Source organism: Balaenoptera acutorostrata, chromosome 9 (genome assembly GCF_949987535.1).
Source record: "Balaenoptera acutorostrata chromosome 9, mBalAcu1.1, whole genome shotgun sequence".
In the NCBI taxonomy this organism is placed as follows: domain Eukaryota; kingdom Metazoa; phylum Chordata; class Mammalia; order Artiodactyla; family Balaenopteridae; genus Balaenoptera; species Balaenoptera acutorostrata.
The window spans coordinates 26,250,524-26,274,580 of NC_080072.1; the positions used below are offsets into that span (position 1 = coordinate 26,250,524).

Sequence of the window (24,057 nt, forward strand, 5' to 3'; positions counted from 1 at the left end):
ACAGCCTAAGAGACCTCTGGGACAACATTAAATACAACAACATTTGCATTATAGGGATCCCAGAAGAAAAGAGAGAGAAAGGAGCTGAGAAAATATTTGAAGAGATTATAGTCGAAAACTTCCCTAACATGGGAAAGGAAATAGCCACCCAAGTCCAGGAAGTGCAGAGAGTCCCAGGCAGGATAAACCCAAGGAGAAACACACCAAGACACATAGTAATCAAATTGACAAAAATTAAAGACAAAGAAAAATTATTGAAAGCAACAAAGGAAAAACAGCAAATAACATACAAGGGAACTCCCATAAAGTTAACAGCTGATTTCTCAGCAGAAACTCTACAAGCCAGAAGGGAGTGGCATGGTATATTTAAAGTGATGAAAGGGAAGAATGTACAACTAAGATTACTCTAGCCGGCAAGGCTCTCGTTCAGATTCAACGGAGAAATCAAAAGCTTTACAGACAAGCAAAAGCTAAGAGAATTCAGCACCACCAAACCAGCTCTACAACAAATGCTAAAGGAACTTCTCTAAGTGGGAAACACAAGAGAAGAAAAGGACCTACAAAAACAAACCCAAAACAATTAAGAAAATGGTAATAGGAACATACATATTGATAATTACCTTAAATGTGAATGGATTAAATGTTCCAACCAAAAGACACAGGCTCGCTGAATGGATACAAAAACAAGACCCATATATATGCTGTCTACAAGAGACCCACTTCAGACCTAGGGACACATACAGACTGAAAGTGAGGGGATGGAAAAAGATATTCCATGCAAATGGAAATCAAAAGAAAGCTGGAGTAGCAATACTCATATCAGATAAAATAGACTTTAAAATAAAGAATGTTACAAGAGACAAGGAAGGACACCACATAATGATCAAGGGATCAATCCAAGAAGAAGATATAACAATTATAAATATATATGCACCCAACATAGGAGCACCTCAATACATAAGGCAAATGCTAACAGCTATAAAAGAGGAAATCAACAGCAACACAATAATAGTGGGGGACGTTAACACCTCACTTACACCAAAGACAGATCATCCAAACAGAAAATTAATAAGGAAACACAAGCTTTAAATGACACAACAGACCAGATAGATTTAATTCATATTTATACGACATTCCATCCAAAAACAGCAGATTACACTTTCTTCTCAAGTGCACACGGAACGTTCTCCAGGATAGATCACATCTTGGGTCACAAATTAAGCCTCAGTAAATTTAAGAAAATTGAAATCATATCAAGCATCTTTTCTGACCACGACGCTATGAGATTAGAAATCAACTACAGGGAAACAAACGTAAAAACACAAACACATGGAGGCTAAACAATACATTACTAAATAACCAAGAGATCACTGAGGAAATCAAAGAGGAAATAAAAAAATACCTAGAGAAAAATTACAGTGAAAACACAACGATCCAAAACCTATGGGATGCAGCAAAAGCAGTTCTGAGAAGGAAGTTTAGAGCAATACAAGCCTACCTCAAGAAACAAGAAAAATCTCAAATAAACAACCTAAGCTTACACTTAAAGGAACTAGAGAAAGAAGAACAAACAAAACCCAAAGTTAGTAGAAGGAAAGAAGTCATAAAGATCAGAGGAGAAATAAATGAAATAGTAACAAAGAAAACAAGAGCAAAGATCAATAAAACTAAAAGCTGGTTCTGTGAGAAGATAAACAAAACTGATAAACCATTAGTCAGACTCATCAAGAAAAGGAGGGAGAGGACTCAAATCAATAAAATTAGAAATGAAAAAGGAGAAGTTATAACAGACACCGCAGAAATACAAAGCATCCTAAGAGACTACTACAAGCAACTCTATGCCAATAAAATGGACAACCTGGAAGAAATGGACAAACTGTTAGAAAGGTATAACCTTCCAAGACTGAACCAGGAATAAATAGAAAATATGAACAGCCCAATCACAAGTAATGAAATTGAAACTGTGATTAAAAATCTTCCAACAAACAAAAGTCCAGGACCAGATGGCTTCACAGGTGAATTCTATCAAACATTTAGAGAAGAGCTAACACCCATCCTTCTCAAACTCTTCCAAAAAATTGTGGAGGAAGGAACACTCCCAAACTCATTCTATGAGGCCACCATCACCCTGATACCAAAACCAGACAAAGATACTACAAAAAAAGAAAATTACAGACTAACATCACTGATGAATATAGATGCAAAAATCCTCAACAAAATACTAGCAAACAGAATCCAACAACACATTAAAAGGATCATACACCGTGACCAAGTGGGATTTATTCCAGGGATGTAAGGATTCTTCAATATAAGCAAATCAATCAATGTGATACACCATATTAACAAACTGAAGAATAAAAACCATATGATCATCTCAATAGATGCAGAAAAAGCTTTTTTTTTTTTTTTAAATATTTATTTATTTATTTATTTATGGCTGTGCTGGGTCCCCGTTTCTGTGCGAGGGCCCTCTCCAGCCGCGGCAAGCGGGGGCCACCCCTCATCGCGGTGCGCGGGCGTCTCACCATCGTGGCCTCTCCCGTTGCGGAGCACAGGCCCCAGACGCGCAGGCTCAGCAATTGTGGCTCACGGGCCCAGCCGCTCCGCGGCATGTGGGATCCTCCCAGACCAGGGCTCGAACCCGTGTCCCCTGCATTGGCAGGCGGACCCTCAACCACTGCGCCACCAGGGAAGCCCAGAAAAAGCTTTTGACAAAATTCAACACCCATTTATGATAAAAACTCTCCAGAAAGTGGGCAGAGAGGGAACCTACCTCAACATAATAAAGGCCATATACAACAAACCCACAGCAAACATTATTCTCAATGGTGAAAAACTGAAAGCATTTCCTCTAAGATCAGGAACGAGACAAGGATGTCCACTCTCACCACTACTATTCAGCATGGTTTTGGAAGTCCTAGCCATGGCAATCAGAGAAGAAAAAGAAATAAAAGGAATACAAATCGGAAAAGAAGAAGTAAAGCTGTCACTGTTTGCAGATGACATGATACTATACAAAGAGAATCCTAAAGATGCCACCAGAAAACTACTAGAGCTAATCAATGAATTTGGTAAAGTTGCAGGATACAAAATTAATGCACAGGAATCTCTTGCATTGCTATACACTAATGATGAAAAATCTGAAAGAGAAATTAAGGAAACACCCCCATTTACCACTGCAACAAAAAGAATAAAATACCTCAGAATAAACCTACCTAGGGAGACAAAAGACCTGTATGCAGAAAACTATAAGACACTGATGAAAGAAATTAAAGATGATACAAACAGATGGGGAGATATACCATGTACTTGGATTGGAAGCATCAATATTGTTAGAATGACTATACTCCCAAAGCAATCTACAGATTCAATGCAATCCCTAACAAATTACGAATGGCATTTTTTACAGAACTAGATCAAAAAAATCTTAAAATTTGTATGGAGACACAAAGGACCCTGAATAGCCAAAGCAGTCTTGAGGGAAAAAAACAGAGCTGGAGGAATCAGACTCCCTGACTTCAGACTATACTACAAAGCTACAGTAATCAAGACAATATGGTACTGGCACAAAAACAGAAATATAGATCAATGGAACAAGATAGAAAGCCCAGAGATAAACCCACGCACCTATGGTCAACTAATCTATGACAAAGGAGGCAAGGATATACAATGGAGAAAAGACAGCTTCTTCAATAAGTGGTGCTGGGAAAACTGGACAGCTACATGTAAAAGAATGAAATTAGAACACTCCCTAACACCATACACAAAAATAAACTCAAAATGGATTTGAGACCTAAATGTAAGGCCAGACACTATAAAACTCTTAGAGGAAAACATAGGAAGAACACTCTTTGACATAAATCACAGCAAGATCTTTTTTGATCCACCTCCTAGAGTAATGGAAATAAAAACAAAAATAAACAAATGGGACCTAATGAAACTTAAAAGCTTTTGCACAGCAAAGGAAACTACAAACAAGATGAAAAGACAACCCTCAGAATGGGAGAAAATATTTGCAAACGAATCAATGGACAAAGGATTAACCTCCAAATATATAAACAGCTCATGCAGCTCAATATTAAATAAACAAACAACCCAATCTAAAAATGGGCAGAAGACCTGAATAGAGATTTCTCCAAAGAAGACATACAGATGGCCAAGAAGCACATGAAAAGCTGCTCAACATCACTAATTATTAGAGAAATGAAAATCAAAACTACAATGAGGTATCACCTCACACCAGTTAGAATGGGCATCATCAGAAAATCTACAAACAACAAATGCTGGAGAGGGTGTGGAGAAAAGGGAACCCTCTTGCACTGTTGGTGGGAATGTAAATTGATACAGCCACTATGGAGAACAGTATGGAGGTTCCTTAAAAAACTAAAAATAGAATTACCATGTGGCCCAGCAATCCCACTACTGGTCATATACCCAGAGAAAACCATAATTCAAAAAGACACATGTACCCCAATGTTCATTGCAGCACTATTTACAATAGCCAGGTCATGGAAGCAACCTAAATGCCCATCGACAGACGAATGGCTAAAGAAGATGTGGTACATATATACTATGGAATATTACTCAGCCATAAAAAGGAACGAAATTGGGTCATTTGTAGAGACGTGGATGGATCTAGAGACTGTCATACAGAGTGATGTAAGTCAGAAAGAGAAAAACAAATATCGTATATTAACACATATATGTGGAACCTAGAAAAATGGTACAGATGAACCGGTTTGCAGGCCAGAAATTGAGACACAGATGTAGAGAACAAACATATGGACACCAAGGGGGGAAAGTGGCGGGGGGTGGTGGTGGTGGTGGTGTAATGAATTGGGAGACTGGGATTGACATATATACACTAATATGTATAAAATGTATAACTAATAAGAACCTGCTGTATAAAAAATAAATAAAATAAAATTCAAAAATTCAAAAGAAAAAAAAAAAAGGAGCTGGTCCCTCTGGTGTTTCCTAATCTGGCAGAAATGACCTGGAAATGTTGGCCTGGCTTCAAGATCCCCATACCCCGTAGGAAGCATGACGTGTTTCCAACTGAATGACCTGTTCACTGCTGAGCTAATGGATTCTTTTGCCAGGAGTGATTCAGGGCTTTTGGAAAATCAAGATTCAGAAAACGAATGCATGCATTGTTTAAAACTAAGACTCTTATTTTTCTGCTTTATCTGCTGGTCCATTTTTTGCTTGTGTGGGTTATCCATGCAAGAATTTTGTGAGACATGACATCTTATAGAGATCAGAAATACAGGGCATATATTATGTTATAAGAAGACAGATGTACAGTGTTGTGAGGGCACATGCAGGTCTTATTGTGGTGGTTAAGGGGATGGGCTCTGGAGTCGGGTAAACTTATTATGTAACTGCTTGGAGCCTTGGTTTCCCATCTGTACAACGGACATAGTGAGAGCACCTACCTGACTGGTGACTGCAAATTCAATGAGATTATACACATAAAAAGACTAGAATAGGGCCTGGTCTAGTGTGCACAGTCAGGAAATGATAGCAAATACTTCTCATGGCATTAAAAGACTCAGGAGGAGACACAAGAAACAATTTCATTCTCAGCATCAACAGTCTAAATTCCTAAAATTGTTCCCTAGATGATCATCTTCTCTTAAGGAAACTTATATTTGCTTATGTTTTTGTGATCACACAAACTTTTCAAAGAATTGTATATTTTAAAATATCTATTGAAATGAAGTGTGCTTCCCCTAAAGTAATCTGTAAGTGGAATATTTATACATGTTTGTGAGAGGTGAGCAACCTCCTTTAAAAAATCGTCCCTCTCCTTCTACTGTTCTACACAACATTCCAAGAGTATTAGGTGAGTACTGCAAGTCCTGGCACAGTGGTAAAAAAAAAACCCTGCAGCGTTCTCTTTTCAAGACTAATAGGGAAACCTCTGGCCTATTTCCTCAAACTGTAAAAATGTCTGTGTCTAGAACCTCACGAGAAATCTATTAATACAAATCTTGAAATAAATTAAGAATCCTATCATACCTCAGCAGAATAGTCCCGAGCAGAAGAAAAAGTTCCCCAAACTACAAGCATCCAGGAAGAATAGTCACTGTTAGTAGGGAGAGATTAATTGAAAATTTCAAACGCCCTATTTTTAACCACAGGCTGATTATCAAATTGATGATCAAGTTTAGTATAAGAAATATTTGTATGAGGAGAAAATTTAACATTGAATAATTTAATATGGAGGAGAAAAAAAGATTTGCCCAAAGCATCTGGAATTTTACAAAACTAAACCATCAAACTGTTTTCTATAAAAAAGGAAAGAGAAATAAAAGGGTATCACCACCAACACAAATATCAAGTTTAAATGTAAGGAAGGTAATTAGAATTCAAATTAGGTATAATATCTCTATTTTTAATTGGACCATTAAAAAATCCCACTTTAAGTTTCTGTGGCAAACAATGACCAGTCCTGAGGGTGGAGAAATCTTATTGCCTTCAAATTAGCACCGGATGTTTAAGAAATCAAGTGTCATTTTCAAATTACAACCTCACAATTGTAACAAAACTTTATCTGGATATATTTGAATCATAACTCTTGTTACAGAAAAAATTTTATTTGTAATTAGAGAAACATTTTAGGAGAAAGGGAAAGAAACATTTTCATAAAACCTAACAGTATATTCAAGGCCATTTGAAATCTTGGGGCAGAATGAAGCATTATTGAACATCTCAGCATAGTATCGTTCATGTGAGCTCATGAGAGCAACTACATGTGACGGGATGTAAACAACGTGAGAGGAGGCACCAAATTGTAAGCCATCATCTGGGGACGTTTGATGGGATTAGAAGCATTTTTACAGCTTGGAGCATCCCTGCACATAAGCATGCGCTTCATCATATGCAATCACCAAATCGCTCTGTTGGAAACCTCATTGTTTCCATGGCATATTGAGGAGTTATGAAATCAGGAACAAATCCAACTTCTCAACGGTGCTATGGATTAAAAGAAGCCTATGTTCAAATGAATTCTAACCCACAGCCATAGTTCCTACTGAGTTTGTAAGGACAAAGGGGGAAAAAATTAAGGACATTTATAATTGCTGTTGAGTTTAAGGTCAATAATGTACTATTCATAAAATGGTTGAATTTAGACACTGAGCTCCTTTGAGCAATAATTTGTTACTCTGACACATTCCAATTAGTCTTACTTTGCAAAATAGGTAATAAGGAATAATAAAACAGAAACCATTTTAGTGCATTTTAAAATTCCACTAATATGCAGTAAACTGAAACATTATAGGATGCTCTCTCCCCCCTGCATTCAGGACAAAGCAAAGCTGTATTCAGCTCGGCCCACCAGAGACTTACATCGTATCCGCTGTTACGGATTCCACGCCGAGGTCGCTCCCGAGTCACCAGAAGGTCCATCTCCGTTTCCCCCGGACTCGGGCTGTTCAGAGATTGCCGACTCCGGTAGACAGAGTTCTTCATCTGTTGCCTGAAGAAAATTCAACAACTGTTATGATGCAGCAAATGCCCTGACAGATGGAATTCTCCACTGATCCAAACTACAGGCAACCAATGAAGGGTTTGGATTTGCTTCACGAATCTCAGAATTGATGGTATTTGTTCCCGGGCCATCAGGGGCTGTAGAAAGAGTAGAATGAAGAATTTTCTTCCAGATGCTATAACCATTTGGCTGAATTGTAAATGCTCTTTTGTATGGAAACTAGGTAACTTAATCAATTGCAACACTGCAACCGCATCTAAAATTCTGCTGATGGCAAGGCCAGGGACTCTCCCTTGACCCTCTAGGACAGTTAATGCTGGAAGAACGAACTTGCTGTTGTTAGCTTTGTTGACTTAGCAGTCTCCTATTCCTTTTCATCTTTCTGATTTCACATGCAGGGTTCCATGATGTGTTAACAAACGCTGTGGCTAATGAGCTTCTTAAACACAAGTGTTGATAGATTTTCTTTTCTACCTTTACCACAGTGGATTCCCTTCTGGGCTAAGGAGCCATAAACCGAAAGGCAATTTGGGGCCCATCCATCCATCCATCCACCCATCCATCCATTCATCATCCAGTATTTACTGAGTGGCTACTATGTACCAGGCACTGTGGAAGATGATGAAGATTCACAGTGAGCAAGACAGACATGGCCCTGCTCTCCTGAGCTTACATTCTAATAAGGGAGACAGACAATTCGCATGATAGTTTCCAAGAGAAATAAGGGCTATGAAGAAAAAGGAGGTGATGCGACAGATGGCGATAGGATGGGGGATGACTTTAGATAGGATGGTCAGGGAAGGCCTCTCTGCAGAGGTGACATTTCGGCAGACCCCTTAACAGAGCCAGCCACATGCCAATCTAGGCACAGAGCATTTCAGGCCCAGAGAGTAGCATTTCCAGAGGCGCCACTCAGCTCCCGCTAGGAAATGCATCATCACTGTCTTGTTTCCACTTGTCATTAGAGGAATTTTTTGAGGAGGGGGAAAGAAACAGTAACATAGTGAGAGCTGTGGCTGTGCTTCTCTTCTTGCACAAGAGTCAACACTTAGGAGTGGGGACTTTCACATGATCCTGCAGGGTTCATCCCACAAAGGTGGGATAAAATCACTGGCTACTTCCCTCTCATCCAACAGTAAGTTTCTCTCTGTAAGTAACTTGCATTTCAGAGCATCTGCCTTCAGAGAACTCCCCAAACACCACCTATTTTGTGTCTCGCTTCTAAGATTCTATCCATTCATGGGTTGAAGGTAAAGAGGTTGCATTATTTATTCCCAGTGACTATGGAAGAAACCTGGGAGATATAGATACCTTTTCATGATCCCACACCTAGTTTGTCACAGCATGACACTCACACACTGTTAGTCTAGAACAGACATTAGAACTCCCAAGGCAAGACACTACCCTTGCAATTAGTCTAGGGAATAAAACACACTATTAGGCCGACTCCCTCACCATGAGAGCTTATACCTGTTTAGAGAGCCTCTGTGGTCTTTGCTTGCCTGGCACCCAGGACAACCCTCTTTAGGTAAGAGCACTAGGATGGTCTTTGGGGACCAGCTTTCCTCCAGGGACAGGCATGTGACTCAGGCTGGACAGTCAGAACATCACAACCCCATGGCCATAACAGTTGGTCAGAGGGTGGGCACCTGAGTTAGTCAGATGAGACTAAGTCTCAAGGCTTTTGCTACAGCAACCAGCAAAGAGGCATTCTCTTGGCGTTGAGGTTTCTAAGAAGATAGGATATAAGCCTAGAGTTGTTGGTAACCAATTTGCCACTATGAGGTAAAAGCCTGCCTGAAAACCAGCCAGCAAAGAGTGAAGAAACAGCAAGGTAAACATGGAAGACATTCTATGACCTCTTGGATCTAGCCACTCCTGAAGCTTTGGCCTGTTCAATGGTAAATTCCCCTTTAATTTAACCAGTTTGTGCTGGTTTTCCATCATTTACAACCAAAAGAATCCTGACTAACATAGGAGCTTACCACCTAGTGTTATCAAATGTGCCCTATAGTTATCTGCAATTAGAGGCTTCCTTTAGGAAAGAAGCACAACCTTGTGAAACACAATCTGTTCTGAGTGATTCACACTTTAAGGCAGACCCCAAAGAATTCTTACCCTTGACCTAATTACAAATCATTTTTTGAAGAAGCAGACTTCACAACTGTCCTGAGATTGCCAATTACTAATAAAGGTGATGGAGGAGTAAATACTAGGATTAGCAGTTGACATTCAAGTAGTTTATTTTGGAAGTATTAGAAATACAATAGTGAGATTGTGTAAGCCCTTTCAAGAACCATGAACGTGGGTGAGCCCTTAGACACTGGCATACGCCCCAGTCTCCCTTTCCGTCAAAGACAGAATGTTCTTTTATATACCGCTTAAAGACTGCTGTTTGACATGGATCTCAATTGACCAGATCACCAATGTGTGCCTGATATGCAAGCAACTACTTCGAGATAAATTAGGCTTTCAGGTAGAGAAATTACTTATTTTAATCAAATAGAGTTCCATTAGGTATATTCATTTCCTATTGGTATTTTTGCTATATTCTTTAAAAGTTAACAAATTTTGAAACTTGCAAACTTGAGATATAAGCTTTTTAACCTTTGAAAATACTGCTGGGAGGATAATGATAAATATTATTTGGATTTTTTTTGGAGCCTGGGATTAACCACTATAGTTTAAGAATGTAGTTTCCAAACTGTGTTCTACAGAACCCTAGGGTTCCATAAAGACGGACTAGAGCCATTGAGAAGGAGGAGGAGGACACCCTGCTTCTATCAGAGAAACTCTGTCTTTATAGGTTATTGCCTTAGGTTGGGTTCCCCCAGCAGCAAGCTCTGTGATGATCTGAGTGGAAGTAGAAGTGGTTTATTTGGGAGAGGGTTCCAGGAAGCACAAGTTGGGAAGTGGGAAAATGAGAGAGGGAAGGAAAGGAGGCCAGTAAAGGATATGATCCAGAGGAGATCAGTGTTTTGGGCATCTGGGGCTCAAACTCACTAGAGAAGTGTGGGAGACAGATGTCTTAAAATGTAGGTTTCATTATTATTCGGGTGTGGTAAAACCAACAGATCAGGGGATGACTGCCGTTGAAAAGGTAGCTCGTATACTCACAGACCTCAAGAGGAAAGGGCATGCCACACTATGGAGGGCCACATGGAAAGCACAAAGGTCAGTCACAAGGCAGTGGGAGTGTGGGGAAAATGTGGGCAAGAGCCTTCATTGTGGCTTTCATGGGAAAGGACTGGCAAGGCAGGGTAAGCAGGCTTAGGACTGGCTCACTTGAAAGATTTTGGCAGACTCTGGGACACGGGAGCTGTCCCTGTTTGCCTGGTACCTGGCCAGGGTGATTCGGGCAGGGAGACTGGGGGCTCAGACTGCAAAAGCCCTGTGTGCAAGAGGCAGCTGGAGTCTGGGCTCTAGCTTGTTTGGTTTGTGTCTGACAAGTGCACTTGCACGTGAGACTTACTATCCCTACGAAAAGGCTAGCCGGCCCTGGGAGGGGCAGTCTCTCCAGGGGCAAGGTCGCAGATGTCAAATCATCAAACATAGAAACCAGACAACGTGGTTATTACAACAGTGTATAGTTCTTCTGCCAGGGGTATTTATCCATCAGTTCCCATCTGTCAGTGACTACAGCTGCTCCAGAGCACATTAACTACCTGACACTTCTGGTCGGGGGCTCACGTCAGAGTCACAGATGAAGGATGCTGCTGGCCTATAGGGGGGCTGAGGGGACATGCAGGGGGCCTCTGACAGCACCTGCCTCAGTTATATTACATACTCTGTGTCTCTGGGTAAGAGTTTATAACATAAAAAGGGGGGTGTGCTCTGACTTAAAAAAAAAAGTTGTGAAAACTCTTTTAGAGGGTATCAGGATGAGTCATCATTTGGAATCTAAACTTTGTCTTTGATTTATTTAGGTCTCAGGGTAAGATTCTGGTTATTGATGCTACCTCTGGCCTAGAGAATGAGTCCCTTACTTGTGCCTTGCAGGGGCTAGGTCACTGAGAGCAGAACCTCTAACGAGTTGAACTGTGAACAGTAATTAACAGGCAAGTCTAACCTGTGATAACAGCTAACACACAGCAGGTAGCAGTGGACAGTGCCTGGAGTCAACAAAAATAGCACCCGAGGGGCTTCCCTGGTGGCGCAGTGGTTAAGAACCCGCCTGCCAATGCAGGGGACACGTGTTTGAGCCCTGGCCCGGGAAGATCCCACATGCTGCAGAGCAACTCAGCCCGTGCGCCACAACTACAGAGGCTGCATTCTAGAGCCCATGAGCCACAACTACTGAGCCCACGCACCACAACTACTGAAGTCCGCGTGCCTAGAGCCCGTGCTCCACAACAAGAGAAACCACCGCAATGAGAAGCCCATGCACCGCAACGAAGAGTAAACCCCGCTCGCTGCAACTAGAGGAAGCCCGCACGCAGCAACGAAGACCCAACGCGGCAAAAAATAAATTAAATTAAATTAATTTTTTTAAAAAACTTAAAAAAAAAAGAATAGCACCCGAGAGCTTACTGAGCCTCTGTTACTCTCCTTTTCTCTATTAATCTTTGTCTTCTCGTCCCAGTCTCTTGCTGACCCCATCTCCCTTCCTATCCCCCACCTCACTTGATTTGTGGTTATCTCTATTTTTCCCTTAACTGGTCAAAAATTTTAATTAAATCATTTCTTCAACAGACATTTCCTAAAAATTACCAATATAATCCCAGCATCAGCAGGCCATCAAAGGGCCTTAAGAATCTGGCCTGACCTTTTGTTAGGCAGTGGAGATGCACCTCTCCAGAAAAAAGTTTTGTTCATTCTCCTTATAAAATACCTTAACAGAAAATTTCATTTCTCAAACAATTACCAAACTAAGTTCCTCTTACTTGTACAGGACTTTTGATTCATTTTCCAAGTATCAGCAGGAAACCCAGGAAAAAAACTCACCACCCTAGTCTATAAAAGACCCCTGAAGTAAAAAGCCTCAAAGTATAAAGTGAAAGCTAAAGAAGCCCCAGCCTCCCAATAAAATCTACATATGTTCTCTTTTTTTCCTACAGTTATCAACTTGGTGGCACATACGTTGTGATCCCATCACAGTGTGATTTTAGATCAACAGCTCTTTATCCCTACCAAGCCTAATGAGAAGCCTGGTAAATGAAGCACTGGCTTAGAATTCTCTCCTTTCATTATTAAAAATAAATTATGGTGATTCCATTCATAAAATGTAGCACCTTGATTTTATGGCTTCCATCTAAGCCTGCCACATAGTCATTTTGGCTTTTAATAAATACCCACTCAGGCCAGGAACCATTCTGTCCTCCCCGGGGACCTCTGTAGAGGGTACGTCTGCCAAGGCTACAGGATGGGTTGCAGCAGGCATTTCAAAGTCAAGGGGCCACTGCCAAGGAGGATTTGAAAGAGATGGTCTCAAATCATGAAAATGCTTTTGGTGAAGTACCTCAGAGGGAAGGCAAAGAAGAGAGGTGGGCCTATCTAGCTTTGCTGACCTCTACCCCTTTTCCCAGTAGGTGAGGCCATTCCCTGCTGAGTTAGCCGCAAAGCTTGGAGAGATGCCGATTCCAACCACCAGGCCTACCCGCCTCTTGCTAGGCCAGGCCTACCTTTTCGACTGTCACAGCAGCTCACATTTCAAACACCCATCGCACTTGTGAGCAATGAACTTTTGGGGTGGTGATCCTTCTCTCCCATCAGGCCTTAAGTTCCACAAGAGCAGTGATTGGGCTGTCCTATCCACCATAAAATTTTGAATGAATTGATTGAATGAACATGTGACCATGACAGTATCCAGGATCATGCATGGTGCCCAATACAGAGCAGGTGACAATAAATGGCAAGTGAATGAACAGGTCTATGAATGAAAGAGGAACTCAGCATGGAGACTGGAGTAGCGGTGCGGTAAATACTTACTGAAGCTGAATGAAAAGGTGAGGCATGGGTTCTGTTTTTCTTATGCAAGAGCCACTAAAATAATTGACGAATACACTGTCCCTTGATCTGGAAGTTGCATAACCAGGTGGGTGATAATTATATCTGAACCCAGCTCTGAAACAGCTACAGGTTTGAAAACATCATTAAGCTAAAGGACAATTATGGTTGTTTGCACAAGCATTTTTTTTTTAATGGCTTCAATTGTATTCTCTTCCAGACTCACTGTGGAACTCCTGTTCGTACAGACCAGTGTGGCCCAGACCAGCAGCCTAGAAGATGATAGTCCTCAGGTAACAAACAGATCCAGAGGCCCAGACTGTATTGTCCAAGGCACACCCTGCCCTCATCCCACTCATGGTACAGCGACCTTCAGAGAATCCCTTAGGGACTGCACCTGTTTTTAGCCTCAGTGAATGGGGCACACGTTTCTGGGTCTGGATCCAAAACGTGCTCGATGTCCTTTGGGGCTTTTTCATACATCTTCTTTCTTTCCATCTGAGCCTTGCTCGCCTCCACCGGAGGGAAGTCGTAGTATCCCTTCCTCTTGGCTTTGAGGCGCAGCTTGTTCCGATAATGCTCGATGTCTGACTTCTGCTTCAGGGCTTTGTTCACCTGGGGAGAGAGACAGTCTCAGGCCCACACCTGACCAGGCACAGCCCATAGACAGGAAGCTTCATCAGACAGTCACAACGCCTGGAAAAGCCATCCTGGGCTTCACCTCTGGTCCTTTGAGCTGGCCAGACCCACCTGTGTCCCATGCCAAGACCAGCCCTCAAGAGTGGACCACAAACAGTGTGGAGCCTGGCACTTGCCTAAGTCACCTGAGACCTTCCCTCAGGGCCTCCTTGCCCATCTACTCGAGTCTACTCATGTCTAGGCCTGACTCTGCACTTTTAGCTTTGCGGTGTGGGCCTTAGTCCCACCTAAACCCTTTTGGTTCCCCTGTGTGTAAGACTCGGACGTGGCAACCCAGCTAGACTTGGGGTTCCAACCCTAGCTCCAGCCCTGAGCAGTCCAGCGGCCTCCCCTGGCTGTTTAGCTGGTGTCCAGCTGGATAAGACAGCCAGTTCCTGAAGGAGTAGAGTTGAGATGAATGGGGTGGGAAAGGGGAGCAGACACCCTGCTCCCAAGGTCTCCCCACTCTATCAACCTGCACTTGAGAGCTTATTTTTGTCAACCTATAGCTTTCTTGAAAGAAGCCATGCATGGTCGCTATTGCCAACCAGTTCCTGCTCACCTGTCAAAGATACAAGCAGATGACTGCGCTAAATAAGTAACAAATGATGAGGATTTTACTCCCACAAACAGAGCTGAACGGTGAAATCTGCCTGACACCTACTGAACAATACGGAGAACCATCAGTGCTGCTGGTAATCAGACTTGACTACATCTGTATAATCATGTATAATGTAGAGAGCATTTTCACAGCTGTAACTTCAAGGGACAATCATGGAAAGTCTGGTAAGTGTGGGGATGACTTCCACCTGACAGGTGAGGAAACTGAGGCCCAAAAACGGCTAAGTTAGTAAAGAGCAGAGTTGGGACCCCTAGCAAACTAAGTAAGAGCTCCCCTTATAGAGTCTGTGATGTACAATCACTGCAGTGACTTAATGTGTGTGAAGTCTTCTTAACCTTCATGACAACCCATAAGGCAGGTTATTTCATTCCCCATTTTACAGATGAGATTAAGGAACTTTCTCACGGTCCCCACAGATAATCAGTGGTGGGGTCAGGGTTTGACCTTGGACAGCCCATGTCAGAGCTCTGAGTCTGCACAGTTAGCTACAATGTACACTGCCTCTCAGGAGGAGAAGATGATGAAGTACAGAAGGTCCAAAGTCTAAACCCCTGGGCTGGCAGATTCCACCCCAAGAATGGCTGAGGGCTGAGGTTGGTGTGGGCTTGCCAGAGCTGAGTCTTTCCATTGGGAAGATGTGCAAGGCAATGGTCATCTGGCAGTGCATTGGCGCTGGATACAGAGCTGGCAAAAAATCCAGAGGCCCAGACTCTACCCCAGACCTACTGAATCCGAATCTTCAAGAGTTGGGCCTGGGCATCTATAGTTTGAAAAAAGTCCCAGAGCTGACTCTGGTCCAGCACCTGGCTGAGAAACCTCTGGCACTGAGCGTTGGTTTTCAAATTATATTCCATGGATTTGTGTCATTTTGGAAGGTCGGCTGAGAATCTTATGAGAATTAGGAGTCTTGCCCGCCAAAAGCCAATACCTTCAGCAAGTCCAGGGACCTGGGTTAAGAACTGTTGCCCCAGAGCTCCAGGAGAGTCCTCAGGAGCCAGGAAAGTATGGAGGCAGCAAGAAGACAGCTAAGCTGTTGGGTCTGGTCCCCAAACCAACAGAGCAGCCCTCCACGCTCCCGTCCGTGTTCTATATCAGACTGCTACAAAACAGCGTGTCTGAAGAAAGGATTAGGGGGTTCGAGAAGGCATAAGGTCCAATGGTCTTGGGGTCAGAAACTTGAGGCCTGATCCCCAAGTCAGGCTGAGCTGAGCTCTGGGAGGAGAGGGAGACAGGCTGTGGCCTTGAGATACGTGAGCTATGCAGAGGTGGTGAGGCCAGGGGAGAGGAGGGGCTGCCCGGAGGCCCCCGGGACGTGGCACAGGAGCTTCCTCACTGTTGCAGCCAATGCCAACGGGGGAGAGAGGGAGGGAGGGGTACGGCTGTCTTACCCCCTTTGTGTCCCTCCTGGCCTTGAAAGTCCCCCCAGGTAGCAAGGACCCACAGCCTGGAATGCTGGGCTTCTGGCCAGTCGGGCCCATGAATCCCTGACTCACTGCCCTGCTGCTGACGATACTTTAGATGAAGCTCTTTTTCTTCTTAAGGCTCTTCTATTTGGGTAATTAACTTAAAATCTGCTAGAACATCAAGACTCCAAAAACTAAGGCTGGCAGTACTCCCTTCTGCTGAGGGAACCGCTCCCCTTTTTCCCCCAGTTCCCCCCACCGTCACAGGTAAGCATAGGAGCAGGGTCCCCGCTTGAGCCAAACTTACTTGCAAGCAACACAGGGGAAGAATCTCCTTTTAAAGTTAATCTCTGTCTCTCACTCATTCCCAACTCTTCATGAAATGTTCGCCAGCGTTCACCGGGTTAATATGCAAACACACTTGTGAGGATAATACTGTTGCTTTCAGTCATTTACATTTTAACGATGCAGCAGCATAAAGCTGTGGCTAAGGGTATAGGTTCTGGGAACCAGATCAACTGCCTGGGTTTAAATCCCAGCTCTGTCGTTCCCTAGCTACGTGACCCTGGGCACATTACTTAACTTCTCTGTGCCTCAGATTCGTTAGGTGAACAGGGAGATGATACTACTGCCCTCGTAGGGCTGTTGTGAGGATTTGCATGAGTTCACATGCATGGCATGCTTGCAACATGACCATCACTGAGAATGACTTTAAAATGTTATTACCGCTAATGTGGGTTGTTTGGGGTCCCTTTACATCTGAGAGTAAGGGAGAGGGAGCTTGACAGAGAGAAGGGGAAGGGGAATGAGTAGCTTTGGGAGCACAGAGCGCTAAGGTGAGCAGACGTGGGTGGAGTGGGGCAGTGAGGGGGCTTTGGGCCGAGCAGCATGGGTGCAGCACTGTGGGAGTGGGTGGGCAGGGGCAGGGGCAGGACGAACGAAGGAAGGCGGACAGGCCACAGGCTGCACTGCAGTCTTAGAACATCCCTGTTCCTTCCTCTTGCCCATGAGAGTTACTCTGGTTGCATCCTTTCTGGTTCCTGTTTCAGGAGGGAAAGAGGAAGGGGCAAGCCAGTTGCAAGAAGCAGCCTATAACAATGCAAACCAACACCTGGGGGCTTTGAGGATTAGATATAGCACTAGTCGTGTTTGGCCAACAAGTTGTGGTGAGAGTGTGGTGTTTTATGAAGGCCCATTCGAGGATCCGTGCAGCTAGCTCAGGAGTCAGGAGCCTGAGTAACTATAGCCCATCCTCTAAGATAAACTCCCAAATGCCCAGGATGTGGTTCAATGTACAAGCAGAGACTCCATTCCTGACACTCCACACTTGCTAGGTTATCCTAGCAATGAATTCATCCAGTGGTAAGATACGTATCAACCAAAGTACAAAGCCCGAGGTTCACTAACACGAGGCTGCATGTTAGATGCTTTATTTTTACAGCATTTGAAGAAACAGACTGAGGGACATATTTTTTCTAACTCTTGCAAAGATCTCCCCAACCTGGGCCCTGATGATATCTTTAGGTTGGTAGCATCTCACAAATCTTTAATTGTTCCCTCATTCTGCCTGCCACTGAGAAAACCAGTAAAGAGAAGAAGGTAGCATGACATCCTCTGAGCCAAGAATCCATTTCTGGAATCTCTCCTGAAGCAACATTCGAAGAGAAGTTCAAAGTCAGAGATGAAAGTTAACATCACCAGTAATCAGACATATCAGTATCAAGTACTTCCTGATGCAATGCCCACGAAAGGCGACAACATTCCCATAGTTATGCCAAAAATTCATAACCTCAATCCAATCATAAGAAAACACCAGACAAATCCAAATTGAGGGACATTCTACATGGTAACTGGCTTCAAAAAAGTAATGGTCATGAAAGACAAAATGGTCACAAAGAAGGACAGAGGAACTGTCCCAAACTGGAGTAGACTCCAAAAACAACTAAATGCCATGTGGGATCCTGGACTGGATTCCAGAACAGGAAAAGGACATGAGCGGGAAAACCGGTGAAATTCAAATGAGATCGGCACATTAGTCAATAGTATTGTACTAATGTTATGTTCTTGGGTTGGATCATTATTCTATGGTTACATAAGATGTTAACATTAGGGGTAGCAAGTAAAGAACTAGCTGGGTAAAGGAATTCTTTGTCCTATTACAGCAACTCTTTTGTAAATCTAAACTTATTTTCAAAATAAAAACTTTTTAAAAGTCATGCATGAAAACTAAAACCAAAAATACCTGGTTTGAATAATGGGAGAGTAGTTTCCCAATCAATGGTGCACCTACTCAATCAAGTCACTCACAATGATCATCAGAAAGACAATAGCAACACAGCAAATGCTTAAGATACAAGATATAAAGTTGTCTGTCTACGATGAGATTCTAAAATATACATGAGTTTGATCAAAAGCTTGAAGGTGGAAAAAATGAAAACAGAGGATATATTAGGGTAGTGAAGTTATAGTGATCTTTCTTACTTTCTGAACTTTGCTGTTATTATGTTTTCTTTAAAATAATATTTAAAATAATTACCTATAATTCATAAAAGGAAAATTTATGGCTTTGAGGCTGTACTTTCTTCACTTATACAAGCTGCCCATAAGAGGAGAAAGAGGAAGATTATAAGACAATCTGCCTCAAATGCCACAAGGCAGTAAATCACAGAGAACAGTTCAGGGCTCCTTTCCAATCCAAATGTCAGCAAGGTCTATTCCTTCAGCTACCAAAGTGTAACATGTATCCAGTTCTGGACAGGGAAAGTGCTCATCTGTTCTCCTGTGACAGGGTGATGGGGCTGGCAGAAAAAGGGAGTGGTAAGTTAGATTTAGCCGAGATCTGGAATCTGTCCCCATGACATTCACATGGCTAAGCTGGGATGAAAAGATCCAGGCATGGCAGCCATCACCTGGGCCCATACTGGGCAGAGGGTCTTAATGAAGAGCAGTTACCAGTGCGTTAGTGATAACCTCAGAGGCCTCTAATCATTGGGCTTGCATGTCCAGTGGCAGAACTGTGTACAAGGAAAGATTCACTGGCTGTGATTGGCTTTAAGAAGATATACAGGTTCCCAAATGATAGGGCCAAAGGGCATAAAGTACTTGATCAGTGAATCCTTGCTCATTAGCTGACTAATGATGATGATGACAGTAATAATAACGTACTTGTAGGCTAGGCACTGTTCTAAGTGCTTTACATGTATTAACTCCTTTGATCCTCACAACAGTCCCATTGTACAGATGGATATACTGAGGCACAGATAAATTAACCTGCCTAAGGTCACAAAGATAGTAAGTAGAAGAGCTGGGATTCACATTCCTGCAGCATGGCTGGAGAGTCCATACTCTTTCAAGCACAATGCTTTTTTTCACTAATGGGCCACAGGAAGTCAAAGAGAGGGAAGGAGCACTGGACGGGGAGTCAGGGGGCCTGAACATCATGCTCTTACAATAACCTGCAGTGCAACTCTGAGCAAGCCACCTGAGCCCTCTGGCTTCAGTTTCTTTGTCTAAAAAAAATGAGGAGGTTGGAATAGAAGCGCTCTATAAGTCCACAACCAGCTAAGTTCTTTTTATTTTTATTTATTTATTTTTGGCCATGCCGCGCAGCCTGTGGGATCTTAGTTCCCTGACCGGAGATCAAACCTGGGCCCACGTCAGTGAAAGCACTGAGTCTTAACCACTGGACCACCAGGGAATTCCCAGTTAAATTCTTTTTAAAAGTTGATGAACCTCAACTCATCACACCTCTAGGCAGTTCGGTCTTTCTGTCCAGAAAACCAGAGGAGCTTCCTGAATCAGGTCTGTAACAGGCTTTTATACGTGGCCTGGATGGCGGATGCAGACAAGCTGCTAAAGTGCGCTTACAATACCCAGCTGTATGGGGCTGTCACATTTTCCTCCAGGTGTGATGGTAAAGAGACTTTAAAGCTTAGGCAATCTCCCTCCTGATGCAGGTAACCATAGCTGGGTATAAACTAATGAAGTGAAAAACCAACCGGACAGCTTAACAACAGAGAAAAATATATGAAAGTACGTGTGTGCGTGCATACATGTGTAACATATTCACATGCAGGTTCCATATGCATGGCCTTAAAGGATCATAAACATCTTCAGCCCACTGACCATTCTGCTGCAGGAGATGGAGAAATGGCAGATAATTTTTACCCAATTTAAATTTAGCTCTCCCCTAAACTGCCTCTATCAATCTATCTATCTATCTCCATCCATCCATCTATCTGTTTTTCTTTGGTGGAATCATTATTCTCGTGTACATTAATAATTTTTTTCCGACTTAGGAAAATTGATTAACATCATGATATCCATCGATATCCTCCTGGAAGCAGGCAAAGGGTTGTTTCAAGCTTGCTCAAAGGAGTAAAAGTCATTTCAAAGCCTAGATAGTGGGCCACATCCCGGTCTGGATCTCCTCCGGTCCCCTATCAATTCAAGTGCCTCTCACCACCACTGCAACAGACATGCCATCCTGACCAGTTTAGTATCAAGAAAGACAGCAGGCTCTGTGGGTGAGGTGTTGGGGAAGCAGAATTTCTGATGTTTCTCTTCACAACTACAGTTTTTAAAAAGTCCCCTTTGGGCTTTCTAATGAAGGTAGAAAATGCTCTGAAAACATCACTCAGCAAACTGGTTTGGGGTGACTTGCGTCCTGATTCGTTCTGCTGAGGCCCGCACATGCAGAGGTAAAAATGACCCCCAGAGCCCCGTATACCTGGATGCAACCTGCACCCAGGACCCCCAGGTGCTACTCCTTAGTCCGCATCCACGGAGGCCTGGCTGCACCCGTTCTCTCCTGCTCTGGTCCTCAGGTGCTCACCTCGCCGTTGAGGACGACCGGCTCCTGGCTCCTGTCCGAGGTGGGGTGCACCACGGGGAGGGCTGTGGGTTTTATTCCGATGAGCTGCACAGACCCAGAAGACGTGTCAAAGGGATCAGCAACCGCCTTGCCAGAGCTGTCAAAGAGGACCGCTCCCTCCTCTTCATCACTCGCCGGCACTAAAGCACAACATAAACACATTGATTTTCTGGTGTGCGGGAGCTGCGCCATCGTGGGGGAATATATGAGAGGCTCACAGCCGAAGGACATGGCTTTACTCAAAATGACCTCAGGAACGACAGTGTCTGGTTCTGTGCCAATGGCTCACTCCTGCTCGTGGCTTCCTTTTTTATTTTTATTTTTCAATTTAAGATCTACACTCTTCACCCCTCCACTGGTTTGAATTTAAAAAGTAAAAACCATTCCTTCAAAACTGTGACAGAACACACTTGGAAAAAAAAAAAGTAAATTTGTTCTCTATGTTTGAGTCGGAGATGGGAAAAGTGCCATTTGGCCAAACCTGGCAACTATTCTTAAAATATGACAATCAAGAGAATAACAGCATTCAGTTTAGTCTCTGCCACCAAAGCTACCCATTTTGGCATCACGTGAAGGTCACGAGTCTTCCCTGGTCAGCCACAGTAACTGCTCCTGAAACTTTTTCTTTCTTTCTAAAGACTGCTTCTTCAATGACTAGGGTTTGGTTTCTTTCATGTGTCTAAAACAAAAGAAAGTTAAATAACCACCCGAGAAATGAATTTAAAGCTACAGACAACTCCCCTAATTAACTAAAGCCATTTCCACCTACACTCTGTTAAATTAATTCTCCCCTCTGACAGAGGATTCTGCTGTGATTGCTGAAAGACAGCCATCTGCTTGCGCTTCCATAGCTAAGCTGATGGAGGACTTCAGAGGGCCAGCGGTATCTTGCTGATTTACTAGTTCTTAAAGCACATTCCCATTAAGTAACTATTATACGAATGACAGTTTATTGAGCATGGCTCGGCAAGAGATAAATTAAGCCTGTTCAAACAACCAAGCCAGCCGGCAATTTAGGAGCAAAATAGGTGTTATATGAAATATGAATGTAATAGAAGTGTATTCATCTTTCCTCCCGTCTCGAGAGACTGGGATGTCATTTAAATTATTGAGAAACACATAGTTTGTACCATTCTGTCACTTATCATAATCACAGAAGATCTGTCAAATTAAGCCAAGTAAATTGTTATTGTACAATGTGGCTAAAACACCTCAGAGTCTAACCATGGGTTATAATTGGAGTATTTTTGGGTTCTGTGGACTTATTTGTAAATAGCAGGCCACCAAGAAGACAACGACAGAGGAAAATCTCTATTCAGATGTGTTACCAGATGCATATATCTTTTTAGAGTGTAGTTTTGCTGGGCAATTCTTGCTTTCCTACCATTATCTCCCACCAGACAACTCCTATGAATCCCAGCCTCCAGGATGGCACCCAGTAATTCTTGCCGCCCGATATTCACAACCACATAGGATTAACCTGTGTAACAAAACAGGAGATTGCAGAAATGGCAATGTATCTCTTCCAAGGCTAGGTCATAAAAAAGCATTGTTGCTTCCACCTTGCTCTCTCTTGGATCACTTCCCTCTAGGGAAAGTCAGCTGTCATGTTATGCGAACACTCAAGCAGCCCTATGGAGACGTCCATGTGGCAAGAAACTGAGACTCCTGACAACAATAATGTGAGTGAGCCATCTTATGAGTGGGTTCTGCAGGCCCAGTGAGGCCTTTCAATGGCTACAGCCCAGGCCAATATCTTGACTGCAACCTCATGAGATACTCTGAACCCAGAGCCACCCAATTAAACCACTTCTGAATTCCTGACGCACAGATACTACGTGAGATAATAAATTTAGATTGTCATTTCGGTTGCTAGATGTTGGGGTAATTTGTTACGCAGTGATAAGTAACCAATACACTTCCTAAACAACGCCCCTCCTCTGAGCTTCCACTCTTGTCCTCCTACCTCTAAAATACACACTCCACCAGCAGCCAGGATGGATTATCTTTTCAAAAGATAACCAGATCACAGCACTCCTCTGATCAGAACCTTTTGAAGGCTTCATCTCTCTCAGAATAAAATCCAGAGTCTTTACTGTGACCTACAAGGTCCTGTACCATGTGGCCCTGGCTACCTTGCTGAGCTCATTTCCCACTTCTCCCCTGAGCCACTCTGCTCCAGCCACAGTGGCCTTCTTGAACACAGCAGGCTTGTTCCCACCTCCAGGATTTTGCATTTGCTCTTCCCCCAGATCTTTACGTGCCTAGTTCCTTCTTATTTTTCAAGTTGCAGCTTAAAAAAGACTTTCCTTCTCCACCAATCTAAAAAAACTCACCTCATCACTCTGTTGTATTTTCTTCAATGCATTTATCACTATTGATTTGTTGTATTGATTCAATCGGCTCCCACCCCCTCACTAGAATAGAAGAGCTCCATTCTTGCCCATCTTTTTAAAGGCTCATGCCTTTGCATTTAGCAATGTCTCACATGCAGTTGGCTTTCAACAGGGATTTGTTGAATACATGAATGAATAAAGGAATGACTAAAATTTCCTGACTTGGAAAAAGAGATGCTGTTAGTACCTGCAGAACAAGTAAACATGTAAAAGTTAAGCATTCCGAGGTTGAAGAGATGATACCTAGCATTCTTCTTGCTTCTGGGTTGTGAAACCCTTACTCCTCACCCCGTGGAGGGAAAGGGGGGAGCATTAACTATAATGGGACAGGAAAAGAACACCCTAGAAACTGTATAAACTGCAGTTCTTTTCCACTATCACTCAAAGTCATATTCAGATTTGCACAATAATTCCTCTAGGTTTCTTTAAGAGCAAAATAGTTATCCCCCCCAAAAAGGACTGTATGGAAAAAATACATTATAAGGCATTGCATTAAATATTAATACATTAAGATGTTATGTGAGGGCTTCCCTGGTGGCGCAGTGGTTGAGAATCTGCCTGCCAATGCAGGGGACATGGGTTCGAGCCCTGGTCTGGGAAGATCCCACATGCCGCGGAGCAACTAGGCCCGTGAGCCACAA

General features: G+C 43.0%; 1 protein-coding gene across 1 annotated transcript in view; it reads right to left on the minus strand.

Annotated features, from left to right (window-relative positions):
* Window positions 1-24,057, minus strand: part of KIAA1549L (KIAA1549 like) — a 137,478-nt gene that overhangs the window by 53,853 nt on the left and 59,568 nt on the right. Inside the window, exons 14-16 of the mRNA XM_057553246.1 lie at window positions 20,982-21,160; window positions 13,842-14,059; window positions 7,357-7,486 (exon numbers count right to left, since the gene is read on the minus strand). Of these exons, the coding sequence (XP_057409229.1) occupies window positions 7,357-7,486; window positions 13,842-14,059; window positions 20,982-21,160 (527 nt within the window). The remainder of the gene's footprint in view (window positions 1-7,356; window positions 7,487-13,841; window positions 14,060-20,981; window positions 21,161-24,057) is intronic.